Genomic DNA, 12,201 nt, shown 5'->3' with positions numbered 1-12,201 from the left:
TAAAAGAAAAAAATAATTATCGTGATCAACTTGTCATTCAAGTAAAGATCACTGGTAAGCGTAGCAGAGGACGGTACCGCATTTCGTGGCTTAATAACCTCCGTGATTGATATGAGTGCAGCTCCACCGAACTGTTCCCGGTAGCAGACGACAAACCTTGCCTTGAACTTGAAAACGCCTTGAATGGTGACCGACCTCCGCTAGGGGGTGGCACAATAAGAAGTAGAATCATTATACGAACAAAAAATGATGTCAGTTACGTGGTAAGATGTGGTGTGGTATGGGTTGAGAGGTGTGTGCCTACATCCAACCGTTATCGATCAAGTCTTAAAAGTCTGTCTTAAAAAAGCTCTCGGTTGAATATGACACTGACACACAATATGTCTAAAGATGTTGACAGGATATTTGTAGAATTATTACACACAACATAAAACAGGTAGGTTTATATGATAAAAAAATATATGTCGATTTAAAAAAAGCGAATTTATAATTTTATATTTTCTACCTGACCTACCAAAATTAAATCAGATTGATTTGAAAAATATTATCAGTCTATTTTTTTAATGCGTTTGTGTCTTTATATTTTATTTCCGTATTTTTACTCTAGTAAAGTTGTGGACTAAATTACTAGTAGGTAATAAACTGATAATAATTCATATATTAATAATATATATTATTTATTTTTTGATAATGAATAAAAGTAATGAACACTGTTTTCTATCATATTCATTTCAAATTTTGTCAAGAAAATTTCACAAATAAAAATATAAGAGTCATTTAAACGGTTATAAATTGTTTCAGTCAAAGCGTTAGAATTGTAAAGGGATAATCATATTCAGGAAATATTAAAATATATTGAAAATCATGTTTCAGTTTTGATTTCAATTTTATAAATATAATATAATGGTAAGTATGTTAAACTTTATATTTTCCTTTGTTAACACGATTTATAATTTAATTACTTAGGAAAACGTATCGACATAGCTAAATATCGTTATAGAGATTAATATCATAGAAATTTGCATATATTGAGGCTTTCAATATAAATTATAATTTATTACCAAACTCAGGGTAATAATTTTTCCCATGAAATTTATGTCTTTATTTTATAATGTGCGTGCAAGATTTTTTCATCGTAAGGTGTTTTTATTACATCTTCGCCGTCTGTAAGCTGTTTAAGATATATGACATTTTATTCATACCACTTCTCCATGGGAGAAAGAGCCAGGCTGTGAAATATGCCGCAATATTAAGTGATTTAACTCCTTGTAATATTTTTTATTGCCCATACCAGGCGTGTTGGAAAAAAATCTCGGCTTTATCCGATAGAATGCGATGGAAAACTGTACTGATATTAATGTATATTGGGGCACGAAAAAAACTATGCCCTTCGCTAGTATGGGGCTAGTGAATATACTTGAAAGCCTAGGGCCTAGATTCTGTAATATCAAGACCTAAAATGAGGAATTTTAAGTATCTAAGCCTGAAAAATCTGTATATACATTAAATAGTATATATTGTGCGTAACCGCGTAGTGACCAAATAACTGCATTAATATGATTAGAAAAAAATACCAGGTAACAGTGCCACCTTTCAACAATTTTAGATGTGGCGTAGTTCTACAACATAAATATCATTTTAATAAATCCACCACCACTATAAAGTAAATACTATATTCATTTAATTATATATTTCCGTCAATCCGTCACAAATTCATTTTATTGTAATATCTCTTAATACTTTCTATATGCTCACTCAATATGCTAGGACTGTACTGCAAGTATCAGTGTCAAACTACTGTGAGAGTGTCCTATCATTTGTTTTTTTCACGACCCGATTAAAATAAATGATTCATTTATTACTTGCATGTCAGTTTATTTTTCAAATTTATAATTGACGTTTACGTATTATATGTTTTCTCTTATGCGTTACAGATAAATCGAGACAAATATAATACTTGTTGTAATATAATTTTATAATACTTTATTGTATTGTAGTACATAGAAGAGATCTTTTTTTATTATTATTATATTATAATATTATATTATATATTGTTTCCGACGTATATGTGCAGGCCCATCCTAGCAAGTGCAAGGCCCAATTGGAACACACCCGTGTGCCTACTATAAATATACCCTTTCAAAAACTATTAAGGGGGATTACTGATTAATGTGAATAGTTTAAAGCTATTCTTTTAAAATATTTTTTTTAACAGTACAACAGGCCACGAAGCTCAATAACACTAGTGTAGTTAGTAATAAAAGACGTGAAACAATCGCCAACACTAAGATTTTGATAAAATTACTTGTTTCTAACGAGTATTTAGGCAATGTGCTATATGTGTATTGTAGTTTATCAGTTTTAAAAGATATATTTTTCTATTAATATATTAATTCTAATATATTATTTTAGTGTAAATAATAATCCATGCAATATTCCAGCTGTGGATCTGTGTATCGTATTTTTTTCGACTTATACGAGGTATAAATGAGAACTCTGCCATTCTGGGAAGTGTTGACCTGTGTGTCACTGATAACTATCTTAGAAATAGAGAGCATGAGTTGTTTATTCTCCCAAGGTACAGAACCAACCTGTCACTGGTAATTCCAATTGAGAGAGCGATAACTATGTTCAGCCAAATTGCTCCGGGTGTTGATATATTCCACTTGCGTGAGGGTGAGTTTAGGTGGACGCTATTTTATAAATTCTTAAAATTGGGTCTCCTTAGCAAACTCGGTGTACTTCTTTGAACTTCTATAGATGTATAATTGTATTTTCACTGCTTTTGTACGTTTATATTATGTTATCTTTCAATATTTTCATTTTTATCGTTTTTATTACTTATTTATAATAATGTTTCATGTCATGTTGTGTAAGTCTTAAAATTATAATTTGTAATGTCCTTAATATTTAAAAAATACATTGAAATTGAATCCTATATTACTATCTAAAATTAAAGAATGAACCACTTATTTTCTCTTCAAGGATACATAAACCTAACCTGCTCACGGTGTTAAATAATAATTTCTAATACTACCAAATAAAGTATTAAAAACCATTGACAACTTTCCTATACATTTAAACATATAATACAATATTTTGCATTATATAAGTACTAATCATGTCTATTTTTATTTGCAGCTTTGACGTACGCGGTCGGTCTTTCAACACAGCCCTCTATTGGTCAGACCCTTTGGCCTTTGGGCCGAGGGCCTACTTCGTCACGGTGGCCAAGCCAGCTGCTTTGACGATAGAGTCTGTTCAGTTGGACGATGAAGGCATTTACAGGTGCCGGGTGGATTTTAAGAATTCTCCGACGAGGAATTTTCAAATTCGGCTGAATGTTATCGGTGAGTGATTTTGATTTATTTATAATATATAAAATAAAAAATCGCTGTGTGTAGTTATGTACGCGCGTCAGAAGTTATACTTCTTTGGCGTAACAAAATAAAATAATCGCACACCGCGTTAGTCAAAATTCATATCAATCCAAAATATTCAAACATTTAGAAAATAGTTTTCACATAAACTAAATATGTAATACCAAACAAAAGTAACGAACCTATCACACTTAAAAATATTAAGCTTAATTTTGACAGCTAATCACATATAAAAAGGAGTAGGTACAATTCACAATGCAAAAGAATATTTTTCATCAATGTAACCTTTTACCATCTGGCTATTTTCTACAATGACAGTAAGAGCCATGAGGTGAGATTTTAATTAGACCTAATTATTTCTACAAATGTTATTACTTTAAAAAAGTCACGCGGTCAAACTTACCCACTAAAAATTAATTCACAAAAATATTTGACAATTACTACAACAAAATAAATACCTACACATTTATAACTATAAAACACAATAAATTATCAACTGATGGGAAGGAAAGCAGTCTATTTTCTTTCCGTCAAAAACTTGACGGAATAAATTTACATTATTAGAAGGATCTCGGGTTAAAAGCTTAGATCTAGAAAATTTACACGTTGTTTTTCAACGTGCGTTTGGACCCAGAGTATTTATCTAATAGATGGCTGGCATTACTTTCTCGTAAAAACAAACATCTGTAAATATAACCTTCAGTCTGTGGAGGCCCGTATAATCCTGTTGGTATTGAAAGTGGGAATGGGACAACTGGGCGCCAGGATAATTGGGCGCCGCACTGTCAAATGAAATAAATGGACGTTCGTTATGATTTTATACAGAGAGTAGACGAGGAATTTTATTCAGTTTCTATCTACTACTTAGTGGTTTTAATTCATTTTGCTCTTCACAGAATATTTTTTACTGAGGCTCCATATAAAAATAAAAGCACTCTCTTCTCGTTGGAACTTAAACATTATATGCACAATTAAATCGTTATTTACATTAGGTACATAATAATTGAATAATGTGATATAATTGTATAATAATGATATAATTTAAAAGTACCTATAATTATTCATAAACGTCTAATTGTTTTCGAAATTCATCCGATGCGCGGCGCCCAGTTGTTCCGGTGCACAAATCGTCCTAGATCCTCAAGAATGGTGATTCACATAGGTTATTAAATATATGTTATGTAATCTTATACAAATGTATGTAAAATGGAAGTATAAGCAATTATTTATACCAGTATTTAGGTACTTCTGTATTTTTTTGTATTCTCGTTTTCTAGTTTTTTTTTATGGATTTACCGTTAAAAAATAGCAAATATCTTGACTTGATTGCAGTCGACATTCAAGCATAAAATCTGGAAGTTGTGGTAGGTAAGTCTAAGATTTCATAAATCTATAAAAATTCATTTTCTCGTAACATTATTTTCTCCAGTGAAAAAAACATGCTTCGCTGGATAGCATTTTATCTCGCTAATAAACTGCTGGTATAATCAAATCACTTCTCATTGTTCCGCCAGCCAAACACCGCTCAATCTCATTTGCCATGCATCGGAAACCAATTCTACTTGGAAATATTGCAAATGCTGCGTCTCAACGTCTAAGTGTTAATTGTAGGTATGCAGTTCACCGTGAGCTGTTTTATCTGTAATCAGTAGACATATAGTATTAAGATCGCGTTGTTATTTTACAATAAAAGATTTATAGATTAATTTTTTTGAACCAATGTTCAAAAAATTAAAAAAAAAATACTACGAGTAACTAAACTACATCGGTCCTGATTTTTATTATATTTTAAATAGTGTAGAAAACCACTTTATTAAAATATTGTTGTACTTTATTTTAATTAGAATATTTTTTTTCTTCAAAACTTAAAGTTGCTACACGACATATCTACATAAATATGTGAGTCAAAATATTATGTTTGTTTGGTTTCCTTTTTCTACTTGACCCCTAACTGACATATATATATAAATATAAAGTTTGTTTGTTGAAACTACATTGCATGCCAATAATTATTCCCATTTTAAATTTTTGTGAAAGATGAAGTTTTAATATTTTGGAGTCAATTTTCATTTCTTTTGTTTACTTGGTTATCAGAATTATTTTCATTTTGACATATTATTATTGTATGCCTAGATACAGGTCTTTTAATGTTAAATAATGCAATTATTATTATTGTGTTTAGTGAGATAAATGTATATTGTATATCGACCAATGAAGCGATCTCATGCAAAGCCGGGTACTTCAGCTGGTTACAAAATCATCAATGATTTACAAACTTACCTATTTTAGGGTGAAATGCTCCAAGAACAACGCGATCTCAATTCTACAATTTGAAACAGATGTGTTTCCGGTACGAAAGCTCACAATGAACTGTAACACAATATTAAAGTGTATCATTACATACCATTTTCTGGACACGGATTTCAACCAATGCTGTTGGATAAAAACTAATAAGAACACTTATTTTCGAAGAAATAGTGAGTCAAATTATTGAGTTCTAATGCTCATAATATTATACTATAGGCGGCTCTCGTGGTGCAGTGCGTAAGGCGTTTGCCTTCCACCGAGAGTTCCTGGGTTCGATTCTTGGTCAGGACACACAATATTTATGTGTTTTTCTCAAAGCCTGGGTGTTTGTGATTGTTCAAAATTACTAACAACCACCTTGTACGAAAAAAGAAGGACATGGTTATTAATAATTCAATAAAAAAATGTATTATACTATAATATGATATATTATTTATTTTATCTTTTCATCTTCAAGACCACCTTGATATATTATTTGTAAATTTGTCCCTTCGTTTGATACAATTTTTTCGAGCATTGTTTCATGTGAATATTCATGCCTCCACGCGGTGTAGAAAGACAGAAAATACATACCACATTACCATACATTTCGAGTTCCAAATTTAGATCGTGGCTACATAGTCTTTTCCTCAGTCGTTTAAAACCACCCCGACTTTTTTAACTTGACATTTGAGTTCAATAGATGACGCCAATTATCATCAATATGTCATTAGCTTTCAATATTTTAGGACTTTTCTCGAGTTCAGTTGATGTTTGTTGGTAAAATTTCTTTTATAAATATTAAAACATTTTTTTTTCTTATAGGTACCTACATGACGTATTTTAAATGATGTATATTCACTAAATTCATATTAAATTGTGTACATATTAAGTTATTAAATGACAAATATTTTGATTAGGTATCTGTTTTAGGTGAAATAATAAGCAACATTTTGATAAACCTCAAAAACACCTACATAATGAAAAAAAATAGAAGATATATTGGAACGTGTAGGACTTGCAGAGATAAATTTATCTAGGGCCCTTAAAATAAATCGAGAAAATTAATCAAGTAATTTTGAGCATCATTTAGAAAAAAGTACGTTTTGATTCGTTGCATTTTTAGCCCCCCCAAACATTATAGCATATTGCCATTTTAAGTGTTAATACGAGTATAACCCAGGGGACTTGAATACACATCTTTTACTCTCCAAGTGAAAACTTTCACCTTTAAACTGTCAATCTTTCTATGATTCTTGCAATTTATTTTACATAGCTAACTAAGTTTTTAACTGAGGTAATAATAATTAATTGTAATACTATTATCGACACACACGCGTACAAAAGAAAATGAAAATTGGCTATCCGTGTTGTTACTTATACTTTTATAATACATGAGAAAATCTGAATTTTTAAAATAATTAATAATATAAAATAATATACTTATACAACTTTTGATTTACATAATATCCTGTATACCTAAATTGCAATAAAATAATAATATATTGATCCACATCCTCGCCAATAAAATGTTGCCAAGTCATGTCACACACATTGCGTATGTAGGAGGAGAAGCTTGAGCCTGTTTACTTCGAATTCCTCCAAGACGTACAGTAATCTAATAAACGCAGCATTGTTAACATCTTTAAATAGAAGCAGGGCAACATTTCCCTCGACGACATGTAGGTATGTAGCTACCTATCTGAGTACCAAAGTCGCAATATTGCCATACCAAATAACCTTAGCTGTGTTCTAGTTTCATGTTAAATTTACTGAACGACTCAGTGTTCCATAATGAAATAGCAACATTTAATAATTATTTTATAATACACTTTAATGACCATTATCATCAACTTAGATCAGTATACTGATGGAAAAATGTCTTCGCTAATCACACTCTTTACACTCCTGTACGTTGTCATCGTCATCATCATCAGCCGAAATCGATCGATTGCTGGATATACCTTTCTTAATCTTGATTTATTTTAACTTTAACATAGTCTATATTTTTTAACTCTACACAAAGCCATAAACCCCAATGACAGGAGTGTGGAGAAACAAGATTATTTCGTAATAGAATAGAAATAATCACAAACACCCAGGCTTTGAGAAAATAACATAAATATATTGTGACGTCACCGAGTCGAACTCAGGACCCCCAGTTGAAAGGCCTGGTGCCCTATGTTATAACTTGTGACATGAAGTTACCCGACGACATGACGTAATTGTGACGTAAGCTCAATACACGCATGGAAGCGAGCCGCCCAATGCACACGGCTCACCATAGATATTATTATGCTGAAACACCTATTTGTGTATGGGGACAATGAATAACGCCAGTATTAGAGTAGCGTTAATTTCTCGAATGCTATTGACTCACTCCGGTAGTATGTCACAGTGATGTCATTTATGACGTCATGTCGCCGGGCGACTTCAACTCGCAAGTTACAACATAAGGCCCCTGTACCTTACACACTAGACTACGAAGGCCACCGTGGATACACGTCTCCCCAAGCTTTCTCCACTCTTCTTGGTCCCTAGTTCTCGGTTCTACGCAAATTTATCAAATTTTATGAATTCTTAAAGAATTTTTATCCAGCTTATTGCCATATCATTTATTTAGTGACCTCTATCACATTAAGTACCCTTATTTTCTTCCTTATCCATTGGCTTCTTCTGTGATGTCTCCATGCTAAAACATGCACCTTTCCATGTCACGTTGCGCTCCTCGTAATTTATGAAATTCTCTTACATTAAGAGTATATTTCACACGTATACGTGAGCGTTGGTAGCACACATCGGTTTGACACTTTACGATTAAGACACAGTGGGAGGTAACCTTTGAAGATACTATTCAGGCACCCAAATGCACTCCATGTCAGTTTGGTTCAGCGAGCAATCTCATAATATTATATACATGGTCAATTCATATCTGTTGTGCAAGATAGACGTAGTCAGTAGATTATTATAATTATTATTGTATTCATCACTCGAAAGAGAAATAATTACAATCAGAATAAAAGTTTTAGTATAAAAAAAATATTAGGTGTTTAAATTAATGGACATTCTTAATTATTTTTTTATTATTCGTTAATATTTTTATTTATAATATTTATTGTATAGTAAGACGTGTTCAAAATGTTCTCTTGATTATTATATTAAAGGAAAATTATTTTAAGCCGATAATTTTCGAAGGGTAACTTCATATAAAAATTATATATTTCCAAGTCAAAAACATCACAAATAAATATGACGTATGTTTGGAAAATACCTACTTCCTATATTTACGAAAGTTTCGATACTTCGAATGAATTTTCGTAGTATAAAGTATCATCCAGTGGCGAAGGGTGGATGTAGGCTGTTAAGATCAGATATAAATACTGAATACTAAACATTGTCAGTCAAACTTATTTGTTTTCGATGACCTAAGACTACATTATATCCAAGCCATAGTATATAATAGTCAAAAAATATTCCCTTATCTATGAGATATCTAAAATTATGCCATCAAACCATACATAATTTTAAATATCTTATAGATGGAAGAATACTTTTTATCCATTATAGTTTGGTTAGACAGGGCTTAATAAATAACGAACACCATATTTTATAATATTTATTCTTAATTTAAATAAGTATGACTGAAAAAGTATGTACTATTTTGTCGGATCGCTCATAGCAATTTTAACAACTAACCAGCACCGCAAATTGTATTCTTAGTTGAATGTATGGCTGACATAGCATAGTATGCACTATTTATCTTGAATCTTAACAGCCTACTTCCATACCTCGCCACTGCTAACATCTCTTGCAACAGGCCTGTCAGCAAAAGTATTTCTTTGTTAAATGTCATGTAAATGTTTGTCTGTGGATCACGTTACATATCTCAGTTTGATCACTAGTTTATGATAAAAGATTATAACCGCTAAAATAAGATACCAAGTATATGTTTTATATAATGCAATATATGGCGTTATAATGTGAATAATGTTTTTAAATATATAATACTCCTTACGTTAAATTCATTATATCATTGAGAGAGAAAAACAGGCATATTTCAATTTCAGTACATATTATATTTTCAGCGACTTGCATATTTTAAAGAAAAGATTACGTGTTTTTTAAGACGTTCAACATAAAAACTGATAAGATAGAGAAAATGGCTTCAGTATCAGTGAAGTAAAATTGGTACAGTTTATCGGCATCATTCATAACGTAAAGAAATATGTAATATAAAAATATTACTCGCTGATAAACTTATTTTATATTGTGCGACATAATATAGTTTGCCTCTAATTACGATAAAAAAACATTGACGTTAATGCTTTGCCTCCTGGGTGTAGTTGTAAGAAGGTTCAATTCAAGAGTATGAATAAATACATGTAAAAGAAAATGTTATTATTATTTTTAATATTTACATCTGTATCACAATGTTATGTTATAATAATATGCATTAAAGTAAATATTGATAATTTGCATCGCTTTTTAGTGGACTGTAATTTGGGTAGTGGTTTTCATATTTGGGGTGGGGTCGGTTTAAACGGTAGGCACTGAACTTCGTGTTGTTTGACTTTATGACTGGGGCAGGTCCCAGGTCATGCACTAGAATTCAAATGGTTCTGTTTATCATTCGCACGATACATTGAGGCTTGGGATTAATGATGTCACTCGAAAGAATACTCGTTTGATGAGTCACCTTGTATGCGTTTACGGTTGTTAAATCCCAAGAGCCGGTATCATCAATCACAGTCGACTGATGACTCTTGAGTTGCGCCTGGACTTGCCACAATAATTTGGATTATAGTTGGGAGGGAACTATTAGGATGAAGGCGACCATAATTGGCCCAGCTAATAATGTTTGACCATAATCAGGGGGCTTTGTATTTTATGACGTAATTTACTAGCCCCTCATTGAGACATTAGTCATAACTGATATCAAATTCTTGGTCTATGGTGACTGGCTTTCTTAATTACAACATTTAAATAACATGCTAATTATATATAATGGCTACCTAATGAGGATATAAGGATGATAAGGATTAATAATTTGTTATGTATAAAACTTCACATTTAGCTTTTAGGCTATTACTTAATCCAATATTACCATAGAGAAAAGCTTCCTTAAAAATATTAAGTATTGAACTAATTATGTTGATTGAGCCAAATATGGTGGCCGTCATTCATTATTTCTCCATCTACATCACATCCTTATTTATTATTGTCACAAGACCAAGCAACCAGTAATAACGGGTATTGAGCCGACCATGATTGCGAATATTATTGAGTTGTGAGAAGAAAGAAGAAAGTGGTCGCGTGCGAGTTTGTTATTGCATAGCCGTCGATAACCACAGAGTGAAAACGCGTATGTGTGACCTTTGTTGCGCTAAATCTGATACGGTTTGAGCGGACGTTGCGTCTATCATATTCATCTTTTCAACATCATTCATCCCAAAACCAAGTGAAATCGTGAGAGTGATATTTTGAACCGTCCGTTTAACGTCAACACCAAACCGGCTCCAGATCCATAATCTATCGACGAGCATCTTCAAATTACAGTCCACTGCTAAAAGCGTCACCGAATGTTATATTATATAAATCTTTAAATCGTTATTGAAATTTGTTATTAGTATAATAATATAAAGTATTGAATAATATATTATTATATTTATATTTCCTAAATATAATTGAATTGTTTGAAATAATAATTCCTATTGCTAATTAGTATGTCAAAACATTCCAATCAAATTGTAATAATATAATTTCATTCACAGCCTGATTGAATAAAATAATGAAAAAGGCCATTCCGCATTTTTCGGCGTCGGTTATTGTATTTTGGCGTCGGTTATTCCCCTGGAAAAACAAATAATTACATTACCAAAGCAAAAAACAGCCGTCCGCCGAGACTAGGCGAAAGTATATTATCGTTTCATTTCGTTAGACGTCTGTGAAAATTTGAATGAAGTGGCGTTGTTTTTTTTAACCGTATTACTTTATTCATAAACGGATGCTCCGGCAGATTTATGGCCGCTATTCTATGTGATAAACTTTCTGAAGTTGGTGCATTATTTATTATTTAGTTCCTAGCAAATGCATTCGTATTTCGAGTATATTGTTTAATATAAGACGAGCTTTAAAAGATATTACCGTAAAACAAGATATGTTTGTTTTTCTTTAATATTCATATATGTGATTATAGAAGAGTTTTGAACCTTTTGTTAAATTTTCGGCAACGGAAATCCTTACCAACGGGCCCCAATACTTCACCTGATCCAGTGGAAGGTGTATGTCAGTAATAAGACTCGATGGATGTTAATCTTCAGTGATATTTATTCATCGTTAGTACAGTAACATGGTGTAAATGAAAGGAAAAAAACTTGGGCGAGTCCGAGAGTAGAGCTGAGATAAGTTTGAACACGTTTAATGGTCCGAGTTGAATGATATTAGAATCATTTACATTATTATAAATATGAAATACTAAGTCAGTAATTATTAGTGACGTCTAGTACATGTACAAGGATTAAAATTTATATCTGTA

The 12,201-nt window shown here is 31.7% G+C and overlaps 1 protein-coding gene across 1 annotated transcript in view; it reads left to right on the top strand.

The window, feature by feature from the left end:
- The window catches only part of LOC147071446 (B-cell receptor CD22-like), a 939,709-nt gene that overhangs the window by 63,070 nt on the left and 864,438 nt on the right, over positions 1-12,201 (top strand). The window contains exon 4 of the mRNA XM_085948586.1: positions 3,142-3,350. Within this exon, the coding sequence (XP_085804712.1) occupies positions 3,142-3,350 (209 nt within the window). The remainder of the gene's footprint in view (positions 1-3,141; positions 3,351-12,201) is intronic.

This window comes from Rhyacophila brunnea, unplaced genomic scaffold (assembly GCF_057557595.1).
Source record: "Rhyacophila brunnea isolate RB1 unplaced genomic scaffold, BYU_Rbru_1.0 scaffold_20, whole genome shotgun sequence".
NCBI classification, from domain to species: Eukaryota; Metazoa; Arthropoda; class Insecta; order Trichoptera; family Rhyacophilidae; genus Rhyacophila; species Rhyacophila brunnea.
Note: the sequence above shows the minus strand (reverse complement) of the source record. Positions and strands in the feature narration are given on the sequence as shown.